Source organism: Pieris napi, chromosome 3 (genome assembly GCF_905475465.1).
Source record: "Pieris napi chromosome 3, ilPieNapi1.2, whole genome shotgun sequence".
Classification (NCBI taxonomy): domain Eukaryota; kingdom Metazoa; phylum Arthropoda; class Insecta; order Lepidoptera; family Pieridae; genus Pieris; species Pieris napi.
In genome coordinates, this window is record NC_062236.1 from 9,930,281 (window position 1) to 9,955,696 (window position 25,416).

At 33.9% G+C, this 25,416-nt stretch overlaps 2 protein-coding genes and 1 long non-coding RNA gene across 3 annotated transcripts in view; 1 reads left to right on the forward strand and 2 right to left on the reverse strand.

Moving 5' to 3' along the window:
• Window positions 1-660: 660 nt before the first annotated feature.
• Window positions 661-18,325, forward strand: LOC125063761 (lysyl oxidase homolog 2B). Its single transcript, XM_047670364.1, has 9 exons — window positions 661-1,436; window positions 2,020-2,160; window positions 2,485-2,723; window positions 5,538-5,769; window positions 7,049-7,200; window positions 10,310-10,446; window positions 13,689-13,846; window positions 16,903-16,997; window positions 18,088-18,325. Exons 1-9 carry the CDS (start codon window positions 1,262-1,264, stop codon window positions 18,208-18,210), a joined length of 1,452 nt encoding a protein of 483 aa, XP_047526320.1. The 5' UTR covers window positions 661-1,261; the 3' UTR covers window positions 18,211-18,325.
• LOC125063762 lies at window positions 14,802-15,476 on the reverse strand. The gene is made up of 3 exons (XR_007119562.1): window positions 15,279-15,476; window positions 15,115-15,198; window positions 14,802-15,042 (listed from the first exon to the last, which is right to left on the reverse strand). It is a non-coding gene; the product is annotated as an uncharacterized LOC125063762 (long non-coding RNA).
• A 1,358-nt stretch (window positions 18,326-19,683) lies between the features above and the next one.
• Window positions 19,684-25,416, reverse strand: part of LOC125063494 (ABC transporter G family member 20) — a 50,638-nt gene continuing 44,905 nt past the window's right edge. Inside the window, exons 13-16 of the mRNA XM_047669971.1 lie at window positions 24,572-24,669; window positions 23,364-23,531; window positions 21,114-21,221; window positions 19,684-20,632 (exon numbers count right to left, since the gene is read on the reverse strand). Of these exons, the coding sequence (XP_047525927.1) occupies window positions 20,439-20,632; window positions 21,114-21,221; window positions 23,364-23,531; window positions 24,572-24,669 (568 nt within the window). The 3' untranslated portion in view covers window positions 19,684-20,438. The remainder of the gene's footprint in view (window positions 20,633-21,113; window positions 21,222-23,363; window positions 23,532-24,571; window positions 24,670-25,416) is intronic.

The following is a 25,416-nucleotide window of genomic DNA, read 5'->3' on the forward strand; positions in this document are numbered from 1 at the left end:
CATAAATTCAAGGGTTGTAGCGTCACTCTACCGATTTTTTTTGTAATTCATATATTCATTAATAACATAGTTTAATCACGGGCAGGCTAAAGAACTCTTATAAATAAAACTTAAAAAAACATTCAAATTGTATTCACGCTGTGATCGTAAGACACAGAATTATAGTTTAACAGAAGTATTTCTCATAAATACTTACGGAAGGAAAACATCATCAAGAAATAGCCATTCATACAGTCTATTTGTGTTACAAAATCATTTGCAAGTATTCTTATTAGCGCCACCATTTCAATTGGCAATTTGGGTCAAATAGAATTGTGATCGTCAATTGTTAATGGTATCACTTCTTTTTTAGTCGTCTTAACATGAGTATATATGTGGTTAACCACTTGAAATAAATCTTGTATCTCAAGGTTTGCATTCGAATCATTGAAATAAACCACTATTTTGGCACGTGGTGATGCGTAGGATAAAAATTGATTAATATAAATTCATTAATATTAGGTTCTTACGTATGTAATTGACCTTTTGTTGTACGGGCCATTTTGACCTCAAATATCTCCTCTTGGGTATATTAGCTATTTACTCTTGCATTTATTTTCGAAAACCATGATACATTTCATTTCCCCATATTTTTTTTGAGTCAATCTATTTATAAAATGAAAACATGAAATATCGCGTTATTTACGATTACGAGTTCTAGGAAGAGTATTGATTCCCGTCCAAGTGTTTGTTTAGTAAAGGTATCAATGAACTACCTTCAAGATGGCAAAAGTGCGTAGGTAGCAATTAGGATGCTCCTTTTTCTTAGCTCATATTTGTTGATATTAAATATCTATATAGTAATTTTTCTATATTTTATTTCACAATTCACAGTTATCTATACACCATTGCTGTGTTTCAGGACTGTAAAGTTTTTTATTACACTGTTACAATGTCTGTAAAGCATACTATAATATTATGTAGTTTTAAAGTAGTTACGCCAAACCTATGTTAATTGACCAACGAACTCAAATAACCATTTGACATTGAACTACAAAGTGAGATACAATTTAATTCATTCTACGATCAGTCAGTTGTATGGAAGACTTCGTATAATAACGTTTAAATAATTGATATCTATTCAACGTTTCAGTTTTTGGTATTTGGAATACCAGTTGGATATTTCATTGACCTTATAAAGCTTTTATAGAAACAGTTTTTATTTGGTATCTCACAAGGTATCCTACTGGAACCAGTGCAATTCCATTGTGTAGACGTTAAAATGAGATTGCATAACTATGTATTTACTTTTACACTTATATTAGTGAGTGCATTATGTAGAGATTTGAGTGAAGATGAAAGAAGCACAAGAGCTGCATTCATACAGAAATTATTAAATAAACAAAAACGGATGGAGGGAAAAGTTAAGTTATTGGGAGGAGAAAGTAACTTTGAAGGTAATGTTTAGCATAAGACTTTGTTCATATTACATAAAATTTTGTTACCGTAAAATAAAGCTTACTTTACTTTGTAAATGATCCATACTCAGGCACTTTTAAAAAACCTCCTGTAGGTGAGGTGCCTCAAACGGTGCCAAAACGCTATTGAGGTGCCTCAGCCACTTCCTTTTTATTTTATTATAACCCTTACAATTACAGAATGATGTTGGATCCAGAAGAAATTTTCTAAAGAGGTTCTAAAAGTTGACTATATTCTTTATTGAAATAAAGGCTCTCGTTTCCAGATTTTTATATGTTCTAATATTAGCGTTTCGCTCAAATTTCTGAGAAAGTTATATGTCGCAGACATAAATCAATCAGACACGAGAACTTTGAAAATTGGTAGTACTATACGTAGTAGTAATAATATAGGTATTTTTGACCTATTAAGTATTATTATTAATGATTATAATGTATTAAATATGAAGTTATTACGATGAGTTGGTTTCTCTTGCACTTTTAGCTAGACTTGATTAATTTATTAAACTAGAACCTCATTAGTTGTGAAATTATATATAACTAAAACACAAATTTTTCACAGGAAATGTTTACATCCACCACGCTGGACGTTGGGGAGCCGTATGTGATGATTCTTGGGACAACGCAGCGGCCACAGTAGTGTGTCGCGCATTTAATAGAACTGGTGTAGCCACTCGTGGTGGACAATATGGAGAAGCTTTGGGTAGCTTGTTTATTCATTTAAGAGACAATTAACAATGCCAAGGACGCAATGATTTTAATGTTTTAGGCTAACGAATTGTTTGTATGAGATTCTTTAACAAAAATGTACTAACATTGGCACATGAAAATGACAAGTACAAATATTTATTTTTTATTTATCGCTCAAGAAAATAAAATAAATTTATTGTCTCTTCTTGACTGTCAAGCCCCTAAACAGTCAGTTAATTAAGAATTATGTGTAACTTTTAAGCGATAATAAATGTTATTATATATGTATATCGCAGGCGCTACTTGACATATAGACAAGTTTAAACATTTTTAACAGAAAAATTCTGGATGGACGACGTGGTCTGCGAAGGTACTGAGACAGCTTTAAACCACTGTATTTTTTCTGGCTGGGGTTCATCAGACTGCGACAAAAGCGAAGCAGCAGGAGTAATATGCTATGAAGAGGAAATTAGAGCAGAAGAAATTCAAACGAGATACTTGCATGAAGTAGTTGATATAAGAGATGCCAGCTTAAGACTGGTCGGAGGCAGGAACAGCTATGAAGGAAGAGTGGAGGCAAGTTTATATATTTTATTTTTATTGTATATACACTCGCGAGCAAACAAATCGACTCAAGCGCTACCTCTGCATTCAAAGATTGTTTTAAGTGAAAGTATACAACATTATAATAAAAATGATATGTCATTTAAAAGCTTAAAACTTCAGCTTTTACGAAATGTCATCATTATTAATAACCATGTATAATTTTTTTTATTATTGGTGTCTGAACTTAAATGGGGGAAAAATGGGATTTTGAGTAAAGGAGTTGTGGTCAGAATTGACAAATAAAGAACGATTATTTTTCTCAAAGCGTATAACATTTATTGGTTCAGTATTTGGTATTGCCCCCCCTAGCTCTTATTCAGCCCGTATTCGGTTCTTCATCGCCCTAATTAAATTTTTGACGGTGTCTGGAATACCTTCCCACACCTCTAACAAAGCTGCCTTCAATTCTTCAAGGCTCGAATGGGCTGGATTTCTTGCTCGTACCCTTTGTTTGAGCTCATCCCATAAATGGTCGACGGGATTTATCTCTGGACTGAGCGCAGGCCAATCCATTGTGCGCAAATCGACTTCTCGAAGAAACTGCTGAGTAACGCGCGCTGTGTGGCATCGAGCATTGTCATGCATTAGGATGAAGTCTTCGTCAACAAATCCTGCGTAGGGCACAACATGTTCCAGGAGAATATTTGTGATGTATCCATCAGCTGTCAGTCCTGCTCTTCGGCCTACTCCAGGCTCCAAAACGAGCTGGGTTTTACCAGCCCACATCATGCAACAACCGCCACCATAGGCAACGATTTCTGCGAAACAGCATTAAGAAAATCGCTCTCCCGGACGTCTGTAGACCCGGCCTCTTCTGTCACTGCCATGCTGACACATCCTACACTCGTCAGTGAACAGGGTCGACCGCCATTGCCCAATGCTCCAGTTAAGATGCTCTCGAGCAAATTGTAGCCGAGTTTGCCGGTGGCCTGCAGTCAATTTGGGGCCCGTTGCAGACCTTTTTGGAAAAAGGTTGGCTTCCTTTAGATGTCTTCTTACTATCCACTCACTGACAGCTATACCTCGAACATGTCTCAGCTCGCCGTGCACGTCGACACCCGTAAGGTACCGATTTCGCAGGGAGGTTGAGACAATGAAACGGTCGTCTCGTTCAGAAGTACAACGGTGGCGGCTGGTTGTTGGTCTCCGAGTGAATGCTCCAGTCTTTTCTCTATCGTCTGTATATTCGGGATACTGCAGACTGACTCAAGTGAAGCTGGGAAGCGACTACTCGCTGACTGAGTCCTTGTTCCAATAAGGCAAAAACTTGAGCGGCTTCTTCAGGTGTGCTATCCATTGTTTCTTGAAAACAATGAATGCAGGTTGCGGAGGTGTGTATCGGTCAACTGTTGATAAGTGACTTATAAGGGTTGAAGGGTAACGGGGGTTTTATAGGGGTAGAGGGTAGAGCAACTGGCTGGTAGCGTAGTGAGTAATTTGTCCCATACGCCCTCATTGCGCAAATTACCATGTTGCTATTTGTTTTATTTAATCGTGTTGAAGTTCTTTTAAAAGCTTAGGTTTCAAGCTTTCAAATGACATATCATTTTTATTAAAATGTTGTATACTTTCACTTAAAACAATCTTTGAATGCAGAGGTAGCGCTTGAGTCGATTTGCTTGCTCGCGAGTGTAGTAATAATATCTATGGTAAACCATCAATCATACAATTTGATACGGGAACAATGCGAGCTAAATTGTGACTTTAAAGTCCGTCCCACTTAAAATATAACAAGATCTATATTATAATGTATTGGCCTAGTGGTTTCCCTGAGGTCAGAAGTTCAATCCCCGGCTGTGCACCAATGTAAACGGTCTATGTACGCATTCAACACTCACTCGTACACTCGCATCGTGAGGAAACCGGCATGCTGTAGACTTTAAAACGTCGACGGCGTGTGTCAGGCAAAGAAGGCTGATCACCTACTTGTCTATTAAGAATAATGAGGCCTAGACCTAGAAGGTTGTAGCACCACTGGTTATTAAGCTTAAGAAGTTCGTTTGCCTTTTCTTTTATATTACTATTTCCATTTGAACAATTATTTTTGCGTTATCCCCAAGCTTAGGGATGAGCCTTGGTGAATCCAAAATATAACTTTACAACCACATTAACGTGGGTAAAACGGCGGGGTACTCGTATAGAATAAAATGAGTTCATTGCTAAGAACATAAGACAATTTATATTCTTGTCCCACTAAGAAAAAACATCATCTCTATTAGTAATGTAGCAAACATTTGCGTATTGTAGCTATAATCGGAAAAGGAAGATATACCTAAGGAAGGAATGAAAATTTTATGGGGAAATTTGTTGAATTTAGTTTTCATTTCGACATTAAATATGTTACTGTACTATTTAATATGTTTTATAGATTTAATTCTGTATATAGGTTTAAAATTTATGTCTCACGCCGATCTGTGGCTGCAGAATCCGAACTTCCGGACACAATAAATACAATCGCATAACGCGTTTTAATTTGTTAATTTATATCAGCCCTGCGATTCTGTAACTCACTTTTCGAACTCACACAGCGGTTTTCGCATCGGCGGTCGCTCTCAAATCAGTCGTGAAGCAGTCATTTTATGATTTGGCATTCTGAAAAGGTGGGAGCTTGTAGTTTATTGTTTATTAGAATGCCAAACCGGAGCGGGCCGCTGTTTTTATATACAATGTTCACAGTTTTTCTTTGGTGTATTTAGTATCAGCATTGCACCCGTGCGAAACCGGGGCGTATCGCTAGTATTTAATAAATTAATAAGTGAATGATTTTAAAGTACGTCATTTTAGGTATATTACAACAATGTTTGGGGCAGCATATGCCCTGATGGCTGGACGCTGTATGAAGCATCAGCTATCTGCCACCACCTGGCCCTGGGTTATGCTGAACAAGCTCTACAGACAGATTACTTTGGCAGCTCTAGAATTATACTAAGCGGTGTGCAATGTGAGGGAAATGAAACAAATTTGTTCTCTTGTAAGCATCGAGAATTTGGGAATGTCATGTGTCCCGGTGAGAAAGGTAATAACGGACTTGATGCCTATCCTACTATGAATCCTATCTTTTGAGTTTGAGATTGAGTTTAAGCCAGGCCTACTATCTACTAAAGTCTCGGTGAGCAACACACGTGATCTCCAATATCTCGGTTTCTTAGTACCTATGGGATATGTGCGGAACTACTCGAGGTCGTTTTAGTGGGTATTACTCACCCAGTCTCAGCTTAGCAGAGATTCTGGAGTGTTTCGAGTGGTTACACTGTATGTTAATACACCTGCAACTTTCGGGGGCAGGGTATGCGCAAATTTCAAACTCGGATATCAAAAGTAAAAGATCGGAACAATGCTGCTTGCAACGTAACGTACGTACTAAATAAACATACTAATGTTCTTACATTGTCTTTATTTATAATCTTTTATCATGGAGAGCACATTATTACACTTATACTACGCAAATATTAAGCACTGCGTTCGTAAGAACTGTGCTCAAACCCAAATTAAATGAAAAGAAAATTTTCGTCCAAGAAACTCGCTTTTCCTTAAAATTTACTTCATATTAGGATAATATTTCATTTCGCAATATTCACAGGATGAATAATGTAATACGGCAAATCTTTTGGACTTCCTTGTACATTAACATTTTTATTATATGTATTATATTTTGTCGTAATACACTTATGCCAATTTAAAACCTTGCCTGTTGTGAACATCGTTGTGACAACATTATATGTTTTCACAACAAATTGCAAACGTTACTAATTTTTTCGGATTAAAGATGGTGCCTGAAGTTACGTAGGCAAAGAAATACCTACCACTTGTCATGGCCGGGTATAAATCCAGAACGTCCACTATATAAAGTTTACTAAAGCGTGAATATAACAACTGTAGCAGTAAGATTGAACGTAAACAAAATTATACGTAATAATTTAAACTTATTTGCACTTGTTAACTATAACAGACACTAAGAGACACTTGGTGACCTTGTTGCTAATAAGCGATCTCTTCCAGGTAGAGTAAGATATAAAATTATTTTTCGATCACTTAAGAAAGTCACATATTTACGAAAAGATTTTTACTTTTTGCTAATTCTGTGTTAAAATATTTTTTGACTTCATAATCAAGAATATGTATGTAGCTACAGCTTAATTAACCGTTCAACAGCCTAGCCTTTTAACTAAACAGCGCCGTTTAGCTAGCGGCCTGAAAGATATTCAGCCGTTGCATTTGCAAAATTTAATAAACTGGCTAATGCTTAGGACATTCGTACGATTGAGTGACGATATGTCGCATGAAATATATTTCAGGACACGTAGCAGCAGTTATATGCAGTCACTATTTAGCTGACTTACTACTTGATACAAACGCAATAGAAAGTTCTGCACATTTGCAAGATGCACCTATGTTCCAACTCCAATGTGCTATGGAAGAAAACTGTTTGAGTAAATCTGCTTATGAGGTAAGTTACTTATTACTACGACTAAATTTAACTGCATGAGGGTATATATAACGTATGCCTTTGGATTGTAATCGAAGCGTAATTTTTGTGTTATGTCGTAGCCATACGTTGTTAAAGGCATTTAAAAATTAAATAATTTTTCGATAGACCCAATAGGAGCTTAAAAGGGCTTTCAATGGTTTCTTAAATCAGTCATCAGCTAATCTGGGATACAATTATTTCGCTAAATTTGATTATTCTTTAGATACATACAAGCACTGAGACTAGATTAGGTTAAGGAAATATAATGGATGATTATAATAATTAATCAACTATTACGTACCTACAGGGTGTAGCGTAATTAATGCGTAAAATTATACCTGCGGATAGAAGACGTTGTAGTGGTTAAAAAAATATGTTTAGTAAAAATCTTTTTAATTTTCTAAATATTCAACATTTTCAAAAAAATCAATAAAATTACACCCTTTGCCACTCTCTTTACTGCCAAGACACCTAATGAAGGAATAGTTTCAATATGTATTTTTGGAAAGTATTCCTTGATAGATGCCTAAACTATATAATATATATACATAATATATATATATGTGTGTTTTTTCTAACTCAAATTTCATCTTTTGGTGCCACTTTCACCTAAAAATCATTAATAAATCCGTATGTAATGATATTGTATAATGCTAATTATCCACACTTTAAAATGTACTAAAATTTGATATAAAAAAAACGTTAACATTTGCACCTTTTAGTTCCTTGGGAATAGATAACTACACATTTCCTTCGTGACTTAGCAACAGTGACTACTATGCAAATAACTATTGGAATCGCAACACGTCGGAAATACTAATATCCGAATGCTCAAACTGAATAGACATTTTCATTGATAAACACTATTATATTTGTTGAATAATTTCCTAAAAGATATTGTTTGTTAGGGATGGGGATGACTTCTATTCGCTCCAACCGTTGGTCCGTAATACATTTAAACCACGAAAAACAGCTTTAACTTTTTTATCTTTATGTATTGAAACATGTATTTGAATGTCGGAGAAATATTCTTCATCGATATTGACATCTTCCTTATCGGGTTTATCGTGTGGGTAAAGTGCGAGCACAAAAGACACGAATAATTATCGTACAGTATTTAATTTAGAATAACTCATAAATTTCCTATCATTGACTCGATCATAACATTTTCTCATACTTAGCAATCCTCGTAATAAAAGAACATTTAAGTAAAATTTCTAGATTTGTTCAAAGATTGTGCGCTTATATTGTTATCGCGGGCTATTAATGTGTTAAATTGCATATCTTAATGAGATCTACAATAAAGTCTGCAATATTACCTATTTCTCAAAGACAACCCACACTAAAGATTTTTATCTCCTACATATTTATTATTGGAGCAGTGTTAATCTGGTGGCTTCAGCGTGCGAGTCTCATCCCTGAGGTCGTAGGTTCCATCCCCGGCTTACCAATGAGCTTTCTTTCTATGTGCGCATTTAACATTCGCTCGAACTGTGCAGGGAAATATCGTGAGGAAACGGGCTTGCCTTAGACCCAAAAAGTCGATACCGTGTGTCAGGCACAGGAGGCTGATCACCTACTTGCCTATTAGATTAACAAATGATCATGGAACAGATTCAAAGATCTGAGATCCAGACCTAAAAAGGTTGTAATGCCACTGATTTATTTATTCTATTTTTATATTTATTATCGGGTTATTTATAAAAGTTTGGTATGAAGCATGGGAATATATAAATTAAAACAATATTTTTAGAAGAGATTGAAAAAGTAGAAGCAGATCAGCTTATTTAGTAATTTTGAATCGATGTTGACTTTTTGTACCACGCGATTCCAACCGTCACTTTTACGAATATTGAAAGAACTACACCATGGTCAAGATCGCTATCAGTATTAGAGTACCGATATCATTAGTCGAATTTTATTGTCTTCGGCCTAATAAATAATAATAATTAACCTTCCACGATCACATAAGTACCTTTTTATACTCGTGTGTTATTAAATAGGTTTACGGAATAAAAATATCAATATAGATAAATCCTATTTATATTCGGTTTAAAACTAAATTAACTCATCAAACATTCGTACAATTTTCAAAATAAATAAACGTTTTATTCAGCAAACATCAATCATGTTGATAAATCTGGACATGCCTATCGAGGTTACAATGGAATATAGCTTTTAATGAAAGGGAATAAAAATGAAATTGCTATGAAACGTGATATCTTAGTAAGGGTTCGTTAGATGATTTGTTTTTTAAATTGGAATGTTTAAAATACGTGGTTTGCAGGTTAATACCCAATATAAGTTTGGTATAAAATATTGCCTTCAACATTTAAACACCATAAATACACATTTAAATAGACTTTCTTCATAACACGAACATAATATATGTATTATGTTAAATAATAATTTACATACAAATAAATGACTAGACATTTCGAGTTCTTCAAAGTGTTCGTACGACCAAAAGAACCTTACAAACCGCTGTCCAAATGTGTCGAACAAAACATCGAAAAAACTACAAAGAACTATAGATGTTTTTGTAAGCGCAATTCTACAGGCAAGTAGGTGATCGGCTATCTGTGTGCACAAATGATTATTGTTTTTATGGGGCGTTTGTATATACTGTTCGTTTCACAGAGGGTAATAAACATACAATGTTTTTGTTTGCTTTATCCGTTTAATAAACACTCACGAGAAATTATCTGTTATCATAATGTAACCTAGTTATTAAAGCAAACACCTGCACCGGCTAAGCCACAAAGGCTAAACATTTTTATACTAAATTATTTGTATTCTACAGAAGTGCACAATATATTATCGTTTTAATGTTTCGACTTATATTGTTTATTGAAACCTTAACATAACAATCAAATAATTTACAATTTTTTATCCTACATAATAATAAATTAAATTAATTAAAACAAATTTGAAAAGTTTGGTCCCTGTGGCAGTGTACCTTTAACGCCGGCAGCATTTCCTCGCTGTATTGCGATACTTATTCGTTGAGCGAGGAAAGCATCTGCTCTGGGGTCACCGGTACTAAATATATAATAAATAATAATCTTTAATTTTTTATATCTTCCAGATTCAAAAAACAAATCCAAACTGGCAATTTGAAACACGAAGACTGTTGCGGTTCACTGCCGCATCTCTGAATATTGGCAATGCTGAATTCCGACCCTATCTGCCCAAGCATCTGTGGCAATGGCATCTATGTCATATGTAAGAAAGACTAGGAGATACTATATTCCTTTTTTAAATATTTAAATTAACCATTGCTATAGTGTTATACACCCAGAAAGTGGCAATATTTTTTGTTTTTAAAAGTTTTATTTCTTTTTAATGTAACAGGGGGCAAACGGGAGGCTCACCTGATGATACCGCCACCCATAGACACGCACATTGCTAAAGGGCTCGCAGGCGTGTAGCCGGCCTTTTTATTAATTAATATTATTAATTTTGGTGATATGTCATTTGTACAGATAAAAACATATAGATTTACTTAAACAGATCAAAATTAAAGCGACGACAAATCTAAAGTATTTTAATTAATTCCGAGGGAACTGTCAAAGATTCACCCTCGTCCAGTTCATTTGTGAAAGCGGTGAAACTCATATTTTACTTGAGAAATACCAAGTTTAACATGGCTATTGTTAGGTTTTTTATAGTCTTGAAGTCGACTTAAAATTATTGCAATACAATGTTTGCCATGCACAACACTACTATAACTACGTAATTTCGTCAAATAATTTATGTTATTTAACTAAATGTATTTATTTTAATTTTAATCGATTTATTAGCAACGCACAAATATACATTACTTACAATATTATAATACTACATATTAATAATAATATCTAATATATATAAATAATTAGAATTATTAAAAATTGGTAAATAGAAAATTAAAAAAACTTAAAAAAGTTTGGTCCCTGTGGCAGTGCACCTTTAATACTGGTAGCATTTCCTCGCTGTATTGCGATACTTATTCGTTGAGCAAGGACCAGTACTGGGGTCACCGGAACTATCTGCCAGACGCCAACTTAAATATTAAATTAGCGTCTGTGCACTTTAACCCCACGTCCTGAGAGTCTACTCCAAAGGAAACATAATCGAAAGGAAAGAATTACATTTGAGCCGTTTTTTTAACTAAATATATTTAGCAAAGGTTATATGAGACTCCCCATTAAAGACTACTAAAAGTAAACATATCGTGAGATATGTAATAAACATATCATAGATAATACACAGATTATCTGTCTGCCACCTATACCTAAATGACATAGTCGTACACGTAAATAAGTTTTAAGATAAATTTACTTTACTTAAAGTTAATATATGACGAATTAATATATCGAGTCAAATACAAAATACCATCCGTATCACCTCGACGTCCGTCGTTCCACAACTGAGCGTTTTTGCCGCGCACCACCAACCAACTGCCCACTGAAGTATTTCAGAACCAATTCGACTTAGGGTCCTTCAAGTAAAGAGCATACCAATCCTTGAAAGTCGGCAACGCACTTGCGAGCCTTCTGGCAATGTCTTAACATCAAGTGAGCCTCCTGCCTGTTTGCCTCTTTAAAAAAAGGTTAATGAAATATAAACCGGCTGAAATTTATCGCAAGCGCTGAGTCTAACCATTGTTAAAATTTCCATATGTCATGCATGTAAATGACGTAGGCTTCTTATGAGTTGCGAAAAGCGTTCTTTTCATTTATAAGACTAAGATATGCTGTCAGCTAAAGATCTTTTTCTGAAAGGCTTTATACGGAGCATTAAGTAAGGTATTTTTTACTAGTAACCGCACCCAGATATTTTTTTCTTATTTAAATAAAGTTTTTGTAAGCTGTTGCTATAATTTTGATAATTAATTAAGAAAGAACACAACTATTATTTACTTAATTTTTTGAAGTTATACTTCTTTAGCCGCGTTATGAAAAATTGATGAGAGTGAAATTTTACGATGCGCGCGCACCGTGACACCAAATTATCAGTATGAAGTTAGTGGCGCATGTTGGCACGCGCACCGCCTCTGTTCACTGTGTATTTATATTTATAATATTTATTCACATGCTTTGAGTTTCTACATTTAAAACACGTGTTTTCATTATACAAGTGCGAATTAGTGAGTAATTATTAAAAGTTTTTATGTGCGTCTGAATTTTCATCAGAAGTGATTTAAATCGAATATTTAAATTAATACTAATTAATATTAGAAAATAATAATAAATATAAATATAATATTAATAAATAGTTATTTATTTAATTTTTCAAATGTAAACTGAACTTTATTGACTATAATGACTCCTTTTCCAATCATTGATTATTTAATTGTAATTAGTTATTTGCATTGCAAAAACTATTTTTAATTATTCCAAAGAAGTATAACTTCTTACGCGCGTACATAAGTACACGCACCCTTTTTTTTGTACAGGAGGCAGGAGTTTCACCTGATGTTAAGTGATACCGCCCATGGACACTCTGAAAGCCAGAGGGCTCGCGAGTGCGTTGCCGGTCTTTTAAGAATTGGTATGATCTTTTCTTGAAGGACCCTAAGTCGAATAGGTTCGGAAATACTTCAGTGGGTACCTGGTTTCACATAGTGGTGGTGCGCGGCAAAAACAACCTTAAAAAACGCTCAGTTCTAGAAAGACGGACGTCGAGGTGATACGGGTGGAACTTCGTATTTTGAAGTCGTTACTAATAATCGTATCCAGATATTTTTTTTAATTTTTAAAGAAGTTTTTGTAATGAATTGCTATAATTTTCATTATTAATTGAGAAAGAACACAATAATTCTTTACTTATTTAAGAATAACATTTCCTTAATGCCGAAAAGATACTTGTATTATTTATCTAGTTATGCTTATTATACCATTTAAAGTTATAATTTTGTGAGTACTTTTGATGTTGTAGTGGTGTAATTATTGTCTATATAGAAATTTCGCAATTGTATTTGTAATATTGTCTACGTATCATTATTTCGTAATTCCACTTGCACGTGGATCAATCAGTCGCCCTAAAACCGCCATGTAAGTCAGAGGACAATAAAGCTAGTGAATTCTATTTCGGTTTTCATTTAGTGTACCTCAAACACTAAAATGTCTTTAAACGTTGTATATGAATGAAATTGGCTCACATTGGCTTTCGTAGAAATTCCATTGGTCAGTCCTGTCGCGAAGTATATTAAGTAAGCTTCAAAATGAAACTTAGCTCGGACTATGACTTCCATATGTCAAATCCAATACGTTGTACGAGATTTACGGGAGTCACTTAGTGTCGAAATCTCACTGCTAAAGCAGTCAACACAATCAAATATGACAAAGTTGGTGAAAAAATGATTTGACCTATTGCCTAAGTCTCGTTTCTCAATATCAATTTTAACGCCCATAATTTGTCAATATAATTTAGTTGACAGAAAGAGATAAATATATAGTTTACAACTTTCACAATATTTTCAGGCACTACCACAGTATGGAAGTATTCGCAACATTCGATGTCTTAGACAGCTTTGGTCAAAGAATTGCTGAAGGACACAAAGCCTCCTTTTGTTTGGAAGATAATACATGCCTGCCTGGTATTGAGAAGAAGTATTCCTGTTTAAATTATGGTGATCAGGGTGAGTTGACATAATGAGTTCTATACTACGGTGTCTACGAATCGTGAGGAAATTGCATATAAAACGTTTTACTTTTTATAACTGAGACGTGACAATTCTAGCCTAAATTCAGTACAGTGTTAGAGATACATTTAGGCGTGATTCTGTGCCTTTACGGTCTTACTAATAAAGATTTATGCACATTGTATAAGCCTGTTATAAGAAAAATGTTACTAATAATTCCTGAATTGACAAGGTTGATGTATACTGTTGTTATAACAAGTGTCTGGTTTGTATGAAGACTTGTACAATGCTTATACAACGCAGAGGCCTAGTTTAACGGGTGTATAAGACAAAAATTGAGTAATTTTATCTGATTTCGCGTTTGACAGTATTTTTTTACTGTTTAGTTCAAGGAAAGATTTAAGTTAGTAGGTATTTGTGTTTGTTGAAAATAGATTTTATAGATCAAATGGAAGATTTAGATAATATTGATATGCAGCTAATACATACGATTGAAGATTTGCCGCCTCCAAGGAAAGTCTAAACATACCAAACTCGGTGCAATCCGATATTACTTTCGCATGGCGATTTCAAAACAAAATACCGCTTTTCAAAGAAGTATATTATGAAGATCTGTGACATAGTGCGAGCTGATGTCAAAAATAGTAATAGAGGTGGAGGGTTTTCGATTTAGGTGTCTTCTTCATGGCTTCTCAGTGTCATTAGAAAATGCCAAATTATATATAGTAGCACTGGCAATCCTCCACAATATTGCTATTGATATCAAAGAAGACCTGGATGTTACGTATGATGACACTGAGAATGCTCCAGAAGAACCAAGGCCAACCTAGACGCCCCCAAGCAATCTGGCTGGACAAGCTGCTAGAGCTGCTTTTATTGAAACATATTTTTAAGGCTGTTTTATTTACATAGGTGTGGATAGTTAAGGACTTGAAATAAATAAAAAGTTATATTTCATTTAAAACAGGGGTTTTATTTTTTTTATAAGTATATAATTATTCATTTAATTGCTGCTGTAACAATTTGAGCCTTAGAAGATGCTCCTGTCTAGCCCTTTCGTGAGCTTCGGCAAGTTGCTTCTGTTTGAGCTCATGTATTTCAGCCATCTGCCTTTGTTTTGTTTCGTGCTCTTCCTGCAAACACTGGAACACTACCGTGATGCGGAGTTTGGCACTTTCCACTATTTGAGATGCCTAAAAAATTTAAGTATGATCGTTGAGGGGTTTTGAATGAAATAGTCCTTTCTCTATCACATTGATACTAACCTATTCTAACTTTTGTACTGCAGAACGCGGCTTTTTATGTAAAATTCTAGTCCTCTTTGTCTGAGGTTTTGGAGTTTCTATTAGCTGCAAATAATAAAATGTTATTAGTATATTAAGTAAATGTGTATATAATTGCTTTAGTTGACAAAATAAATACAACTTACATTAGAATTATGAGTTGTATCAGAATTATTAAATCAAACGTCAATCAAACACGGCGGGTTGCCAGGGTAACAATAAATAAGGGTCGTTTTGTTATTCAACCAATACACATCGATTATTGGTCAAAGAGGTGTTTATGCCCTGTACAAGCTCTATTCACTGAATTACTATCACCTTGTTATAACGCATGTATAGTGATTTTTTATATGTACAGTGTACACACAGAGATTTTATTGTACTACTATCTACTACTATCACCATTATTATAGTACATTATTAGTTATTATTAGTTATCGTTACATTTCATGAATAGGATTTCAATACGAACCATATAGAGCGCTATAACACTGTTTGGAGAACGTGAGATCATGAGATCTGAATCTCACGTTCTCTAAACATTCAGTTTATCTCATTTTGAGAATAAAGCCTATTTTTGCTACATGCTACATTTAGAACTCTCTACAGAATCCACTATGTATAGCATAAAAGCTCAGTAAAAGTAATTAAAAATAGCTCTATCTTCTTCAATTAAACCCTCTATAAAGTTTGAATACATTTTAATTTAAATACTATACTAATACTAAGTTTAATTGCTTTTACCTTACTAATTTAATTTGTTTATTAAGACGTTGTTAATTAATAATAATAATTAATATGTATCTAATTCATTAGATTATTATTATAGAGCTAAACGAAATTATAGAAATGAGATAGAAGTATTTTGTAAAAATTTAATTAATAATAATAATAATAATCTTTATTCATTTCTCACAAAAACTTAGTACATAAACAAGTGACAGTTATATACTATTATAAATAAATTGTCTTACTTCTGTTCAGGGAAAATTAAATTATAATTGAATTTTCGAATAAATTTAATATTGTGAGTAAAATTCTAATGTTTTGTTATGGAAGAGCTAGGAACCCTGATATGCGTCTAAAAATTATAATGCATATAAAAGTTAAAATACTTATTGTCTTTTCATCACAGCGAAAACAGAATATGGCAAAAGAGACAAAAACAAAAGTAAGCTGTCGATACTTTTTTACATAAAAAAGAAGACTTCTATAGACCCAAGTTTTAAATATGTCAACTAAAATGTAAATTCCACCCGTATCACCTCGACGTCCGCCGTTCCACAACTGAGCGTTTTCCAAGGCAGTTTTTGCCGCGCACCACCACTTTGTGGAACCAGCTGCCCATTGAGGTATTTCCGAACCAATTCGACTTAGGGTCCTTCAAGAAAAGAGCGTACCGATTCCTGAAAGGCCGGCAACGCACTCGCGAGCCCTCTGGCATTGAGAGTGTCCATGGGCGGCGGTATCACTTAACATCAGGTGAGCCTCCTGCCCGTTTGCCCCCTGTTTTATAAAAAAAAAAAAAAAAAAAAACTGACTACTATATAAAAATAAGTCGGGTTTTCCTTCCTGACGCTATAACTCCAGAACGCACGAACCGATTTCCACGGTTCGGAAAAATTTCAACAGAAAATCGGGAAAATCTTACAAAAAAAATTTTTTTCTTCGTCTTAATCACCAAACGAAATTATACATAAAACGGAGCCATCTGGTGGCGAAACGGAGGTCGCCGGGTTTGCTAGTATTGTATAATTGTGAACTTTACAGGTGTATCCGTGAACTGTTCTGATATATACCAGTACAATATCGACTGCCAATGGGTGGATGTGACAGATGTCGAGCCAGGCGACTACACGTTTAAGGTACCTTTTCAACGTTAAACTTTCAATTACACGCATGCTAACACTCGTAAAATTGCTACCAATTGTAATCTCCCGTATTTATTAAATAATTATTTCTGTTTTAAAATACTTCTTTGGCTCTGTGAGCCCAAATTGTCCACCAAACCATAATTCTTATACAGAATACATATATTTCATTGCTATATATATGTAGTTTGTTTAATTGAGACAATTAAGAACCTCTTTCACGTATAGTTTTGATTGGTTTTGTTTCAATATAAGATAAAATGTGGTGGTGGTGAATAGAATATTAACGATTTAATGTTACTTGCTACATGACATTTTGTGTACAAGAACATTACTACTAACTATTTTCAACCTTAGTTATCCGATGTTAAGAATATCGGGGACTGCGATATCAATAAATCGTTCTTACACTCCGCGTACGGACTTGCCTATCTACCATATGCCGACAACGAATTATATCATATTAGCGCAGAGGCGATAAGAATTTGGTGAAACTGGTCGTGGTTGGTATCACGTGGCCGTTCACCAACCAGATGGACCGATCAAGTGAAAGACTCATCGTCCTCACAACTGTACACAAGAGAGTCGCTGGACAGAAACCGGTGGAAACAGATTCTCCTCTCCAAGTTCCTTACTGACCACGACGGTCAGACATGAGCTACCGACTGAAGAGAGACATTAGCTAATGCTTCGTCGTGGCTGGTACTCTGTATTTTTTAATAGTATTAAGATGTATCCCAAGGTTGTGGCATCAGCTTAACAGCCCTGCGATTCTGTAACTCACTTTTCGAACTCACACAGCGGTTTTCGCATCGGCGGTCGCTCTCAAATCAGTCGTGAAGCAGTCATCTTGTGATTTGGCATTCTGATAAACAATAAACTACAAGCTCCCACCTTTTCACGACTGCTTCACGACTGATTTGAGAGCGACCGCCGATGCGAAAACCGCTGTGTGAGTTTGAAAAGTGAGTTACAGAATCGCAGGGCAGAACATATAAATTGCCCAATGCTGTATCGTATCGAATAAAGAAATCTGATGTATTATTTTGGGCATGTACTGAATACATTTCTCGATTCTTTTCAGGTAGCTGTTAACCCACACGCGCGCGTAGCAGAACAAAGCTTTCACAACAATGCCGCCTCGTGTATACTGCGGCTTACTGAGACGTACGCTGCAGTATACGGCTGTAAATTGGGGCGACCTTAGAGGAATATGCAAGCTATAATTATATTTTCTAAAAAGAAATCATAACTATGCTCTTTATTTTATTACACATAAATGATTTTACATAATAAAGGAGAATAGACAAACACCTGCATAATGTCTTTTTTTTTATTTTTTGGTCAGGCGTGTTAATTATTAAAAAATAAATCAGTAGCGCTGTTTCATGATCATTAAATAATCTAATAGTCAAGTAGGTGATCAGCCTCCTGTGCCTGACGCACGCCGTCGACTTTTTGGGTCTAAGGTATGCTGTTTGTATGTATGTTTTGTATATTGTCTACTTACAAATAATAATTATGAAACAGAAAACATAAGTAAGTAATATACAAAAAGAAAAAAAGACAAGTGCAATTTAATTAAACAATCGACAATTACTACTTAATATTTCAAAGAAAAAACTAAATTGTTACTGCCAAACAAAGTCAAAGTTCTCTACTTTAATTTTCGAATATCTTCTCTACTATATAAAAATAAGTCGGGTTTTCCTTCCTGACGCTATAACTCCAGAACGCACGAACCGATTTCCACGGTTTTGCTTTCGTTGGAAAGGTCTCGGGCTCCGTGAGGTTTATAGCAAAGTAAATTCAGGAAAAATTTCAACAGAAAAGCGGGATCACCAAACGAAATGTTACATAAAACGAAGCCATTTGGTGGCGAAACGGAGTTCGCCTAGTTTGCTAGTTATTAATAGATATTCGAAATACCTTTGACGTCTACACTTGATATGCTTACATTTGTTTATCTTTGATATGCTGAAATTGAAAAACTAATTCTATCCTGTCAATCAGACTCAGTGCAAACTAGCCCAACTCACCAGTTAAAATTTTTGCAGAGAATTTTTCACTGTTCGCAACTTTTCATTTAAATTTTTTACAAACCAAAATAACAATGGGTTCTAGCATTTCAATTGAAATAGTTACTGACTTTTACACATGTAGAATTTTCTATGGAAATTTACATACAGTTTTCATTTAGTAAGATATCATTCTAATTATATATAAGACGTGAAAATGAATGTACAGTTTTAGTCGTAGTTAATAATTAAGAGGAATGTTGGGCTTTAGCGTGCGACTCTCATCCCTGAGGTCATAGGTTCGATCCCCGGCTGTGCACCAATGGACTTTCTTTCTATGTGCGCATTTAACATTCGCTCGAACGGTGAAGAACATCGTGAGGACACCGGCTTGCCTTAGACCCATATAGTAGTAGACAGCGTGTATCAGGCACAGGAGGCTGATCACCTACTTGCCATTAGATTGACAAATGATTATGAAACAGATACAGAAATTTGAGGCCCAGACCTACAAAGGTTGTAGCGCCTCTAGTTTTGGTCAGGCTAATCACTTACTAGCCTATTAGAAGAAACAATTTTTTTTTCGTGTAGTGTTAAAGAAAAATGCAGAAAATTTTATTACAATTTAATATTAAGGAATTACAATGAGCATGTTTGTACATAAACAATAAAACTTATAATACGTGTCCTTTTGATAAAATAAATGTATATTATGGGTTTAATTTATATTAACTAAGTTAAAAAAGTTATATATAATTACAAAATGTTGTACGCACATAGCCAAGTAAAACTTTAGTCATATTTAAAAGCAAATCACAGACTATCACCATTCCTAAAAACTAACTACTATGGCAACTATATAATAACCTCACCAAAAAATATTGTATCACAAAATTGGTAAATTTTATAATTACTAATACTAAATGTATTGCTAAACTTATTTTGTACATTTATTAATAAATAATTACTAAATAAACTACTCGATACGTCAAAAGTGAGCAATTAAGTACTTAGAGGAGTTAGCCCTTCAAGGATGAATTTTCTGACTGACCATGACAAAATAACTAGACTTCCATAGACTAAATTTGTTTTTTTATAAACAGGCAATTATCTATAAATAATGGCTACAAAAGCTATAGTACCACTACAGTAGTAGGTATGATGACAATTAGCACGAAATACATAAAATCGAATACCTGGAATATTTAATAATGGAAAATTTAAAAAGCTTCCGTGCGCGTATTTTGTAGCACGAACGGGCATCGTTTGAAATAGAATACGTGTAGCTATACAAAAAAGCTAATAATACGTTTGAGCTAGGAAAAACATCGAATATAATACTTATCGAAGGTATAGGAAAGTTCTAAGGAAGAATATTACGCTTGTTTAAAAAATTTGGTCAGTTATAAAGTATAAACTATCCCTTCTTAAATTTAATTAATAATATACTAACTGTCAAGTATATTACTATCCATAAGGTGGTGGAAACAAAACCAGTGTACACTGTAGGCACATCAATCGTCCAGCCTCGTTGTAACATTGAACGGAGGGACTCCGTCGATTTAGTGAGGGGTAGTACGAAGCTTATCCATTGAAGAATTTGATGCATACCTGTGTAAATACTATTTATTAGAAACATTACACCTGGGAGCTGCAAATGTTGAAAAAACTACGCATTCCGTTTGATTGAAATTGGTCAACCACATTGGAAATAGTTTTTTTCAACCACATTGGAAATCGTTTTTTTTCAATTTAACAGCGAAATGCTTTTACTATCGAAACAAAAATATTAACGCAGATATTGACTGGTGATGATAATGATTGACTCAAATATTTTAGAAGTCAATGGCATTTAAATTCTAAACTTCTGTGTTAGTCCTAGTTTATATGTACGCCTTTGGCTTGTGAATCTAGCATTATCTGATCTGATCATAGACAGACATAGACATAATATCTATTACTAACAAAACACACAAAATAATCAAAAAAATAATGAAAGATTTCATTTTTTTTTTCTTTTAAAGAACAAGATATAATACTTTTATCTAAACTGATAAATATATTACATAGATGGTAGTAATGGTGAATTTACCTTCAACTGGCCAGATGATACCACATAACAACATCATGGGCAAGAATGAGCCGAGTGCTAGATATGTGGCTGTTCTTTCAGTATCGCAAACGCAGGAAACTACAAAACCTGAAAGACAAATCATAATTATTACCAAATTTGTTAAAATTCGCACTATTCGCAATATTCTAATATACAAATAGGAAAGATTTGTATCTGACGAATAAACTCAAAAACCTCGTGAGTAGTAGCAATATATATTAGCCCTTTTTTTTTTAAGAGGTGAAAATGCGCTTACGCAGGCCCGCGCCATGGATGTCGAGTTTGACACGGTGACTGTGGGGCTTGGTCTACAAAGCCCTCTGCTTTTTAAAGGGATAGCGAGACCCTACCCACTAAAAACAACCTCACACCTCCACACGCCTTTAAGATGGGTTCACCAAGGCATTCAACCCTTGGACCCGGGCTCAATAAATAGAGCTCAATCAAGACCTGCGGTTACGGGTCGCTCGAGACCGAGAAACAATATATTAACCCTGAATAACATAGGCTATATTAATATACGATATTTCGACTATGATTTGCGTGTTGTTTCCACGAGAATGTACGTGCGTGCTCTTATTTCACCATACCTCCTGCTGATAGAGGACAAGTCTTTGTTTTAATTTCTTTTATTATTATTGATTACTTAAGAAGAAGTGAAACATGGTGTAATGGTTGCAGCTCCTTACAAACAACTTGGCGATTAATAAGAGTGGCGGAGACTTTATTGCCAGTTCTTCTATGTAAATATAAAATAAAATCATTTAATATGTATATATTTTTTGACGGTCATAAGTGTACATTGTGTTAAATTGTATAACCTATATGAATAAAATTTAACATTTTGACTTTGACTTCAATACGCACTTATATAAAATTATACAAACAAGGATATATTATCATTGCCATCCGTATTTTTTGTAAGCTTACATAAAAACATATATTTCGAGTTAAAAATATATTTATAAATATAATTATATATTTTCTTTAACATTTTATATCTAAGTTACGTTTATTTATTATTCGTTTTTTCACGCGGAAATAGGGCGTAATGAAAGTGTTCTGTCCCGGAAAGGTGTCCCAGTTTTTCCACTAGAATAAAGTCGCAAGACTAAAAATAAATAAAGTTGAAGGTTGATGTATCTTTTAATATTCTTATGAATACTTAATGCTTTTGAATTTATAATTTCGATACTATACAACTTTAATATTTAGTATTGCTATCAGAATAATACCGAGAATGAGTTTTACAGGCCACCAGACTTCTGGTTTTGCCATGAATTAGACAAATATAAACGTGATGCTGTAAAGCTAAAGATGGCAGATACAGTAAAATCCGAAACATTTTAACTTTAAATAAGCGTTATCAGTTTTATTTGAAGTCCTTATGTTCGTATGCATTTGTTTTATGATTGTACACAATTTACGTTAGATTTTGATTTAAAATCAGTCAACATTTCATCAAAATCAGGTCTATAGTTTACAAGATATGGGTATCCATGATGACATGTAAAATTCATTTTTGTTGTAATTTTTAATACATAAGTTTAAGTTCGTAAATAAATAAATATGAGTATTATTATTTTTAGTTGAAAGGTATTTGAACTCGATTATTTTTTTATTGTTACATATTGAAGCCGTTTAAACGCACATACTTATCGCTTGACATCTGAGTCAGTGGGTTTTGTATAAAAGTTGAACATGAGATATTTATACCAATTCTAAATTCAGTATATAAGATAGTAATGGGGCTTTCTAATAAAATATCTAGTATCTTGTCTATCTAAAAAATTGTTGGTTCTTAAGTTTTCCCTGGTTCGAGGAAGTACTATTTATAGTGAGACTCGCCAGTAACAACTGCTTAAAAGCACTCGAGTTATGTAAATTTATAACATTTCGTGAACAAATGTAATTTGCATGAAAACAATAGAACACCGCACTTTGCCAATTAGTTCTTGCAAATAGTCCTGTAAAGTTTCCTTTATCCCTATATAACTAGCTACTGAAGTAATATAATGTTCACATAGTTAGTTATTTATTATATATTAGTATTATTATAAATATCAACTCGCATTATTACGCTAAAATCTCTATAACTACATTTTTCATATTTCCATATCAACTCGAACATAGCCTAGCTTAATATACACAAAGCACCTCATAGCAGCCTCTATGCAAGTAATTATTGCATTCAACATTTCCTTAAACAATGCATAATAAAGATCTTACCAAAGGTCATTCCACACAGGCCATTAATGAGGGTCAGAACAATAACCCAACCCAGAGATCCTTTGAGGGTCAGACCGAAGATGACGAAACCGACAATCAGCACCATGGCCGTCTGGAATATCATCACCAACATTTGGACTATGACGTGTGAGAAGAGGATCTCGGTACCTGTTGACAAAACCCAATAAATATTAATTAATCGATCAGTTAAGAATTTTTCTCCATATGTTAGTATTTAATTCGTATGTTAGAATTCTAAGCCTTCCACGAGGCTTTGCTTTTTTTTAGGTGATTACTATATATCAAGTAGGCTACAGACAGTACAGAAGGAAAATTATTTTTCAGGATTAATAAACTGTCTGTGACTCCTAAGAACTACACGTAATAATAATATTAAATAAAGAAAAATTATAATTAAAGATTTAATTTGGCGCCTGGTAGATAATACCGGTGACCCCAGAGCTAAAGCTTTCCTCGCTCAACAAATAAGTATTGCAATACAGTGAGGAAATGCCAACATTAAAGGTACAGGACCAAACTTTTTAAATTTGTTTTAATTTTCTTTTTATTAATTTTTAATTATTTTTATCATTACTATGTAATGTAAATACTGTCTATTTGATTGTTATGAATACTAATAACCAATTTCTTATGATTAAGATCTATTTGAATGATATTTGTTTATTACAATTAATTTCTGAATAACAGGCGATGCTGTCCTTTAAAAAGTTTACGAGAGCTTCAAAGTTTTTAATGTGAAGCACCCGCCGCGAGCGAGTTTGCATACAGCCTTAAGCAATTAACAACTATTGCAAAACAGAAAATTATCGATTGGTAGCTGAGAAGTCTGCTAGAATTCAAATATATTGGGAATTTGACCTGTATATATATAATAAATTCATTATAACTTAGGAGTATGAACGTATGCTTTCATTAAGTTAGGTCTTTGAATAATGAGAATGTTCAACAACAAAGCAGTTTTGTTTTGTATGCACTCGAGTTAAAGGCTAAGTTTAAATTAATTTTAATTAAAAAAGTTAGAATATTAGCAACGATAGTCTATTGGAGGTTTGCTAGATTTTACAACAAAATTAAGTAATAGATTTCTCTTGAAAAATACCATTATAGAATAAATGCACAAATTTTTCACGAGTTTCCTGTTTTATATTCAAATTTCAGATTTATTCCTATATTAAAAGATAATTTACCTGTTATACCGGAAACAAGTGATCGTTCAAGTATACCGTCGTTCCGTTCTGCCAACATGGAACCGGAAGTCAACGCGACTGCCAGGAAGAAGATGATTCTGAAATAATATGATAATTAAATACTGAATGGCTTTCCCGTGCTTGTTATCCTAAGAGCACAAGGAAAATTGTCAAAAATAGGCAAATTATTTAGCAATTTCTTTCCCTGAAGTAAAACACCGTTTAATATTAAATAAATGTACTTGATTACTTAATACTTGATCAGTTATTTCCAAAATTTATCTAATATATAAAATTCTCGTGTCACAATGTTCGTTCCCATACTCCTCCGAAACGGGTCCTCCGATTCTTATGAATTTTTTTATGCATATTCAGTAAGTCTGAGAATCGGCTACTATCTATCTTTCAAACCACTCAATGTTAAGGGTTGTGCCATCCCTAAATTTTAATTTTATTTTTTACACAAAACTTTTTGTTTTTATTTTTTTATGATAAAGCATACAAAAATACATACAACCCTTAATTGTCACCCTCTCGAGTCAACCCCTATTTTTTATTATTGTAGATAGTTATATTTATTAAATTAAAAAAGTTTCCTAGAAATAATATACATGGCAAAACGACTTTTGCGGGTCAGCTAGTATATTTTTATAAATAAGCTAGCGGCCTATCTCAGCATCGCTGGACAATTATTTTAATAAGATGAAAATTAATATAGCCTTTGCTACTTGGGAATAATATAACATTCTAATATCGAAAGAATTTTTTACATCGATCCAGTATTCGTTACAAAAATACAACGTTTTTCTATTTATAGTATTAATATAGGGCATTATGACAAGTTT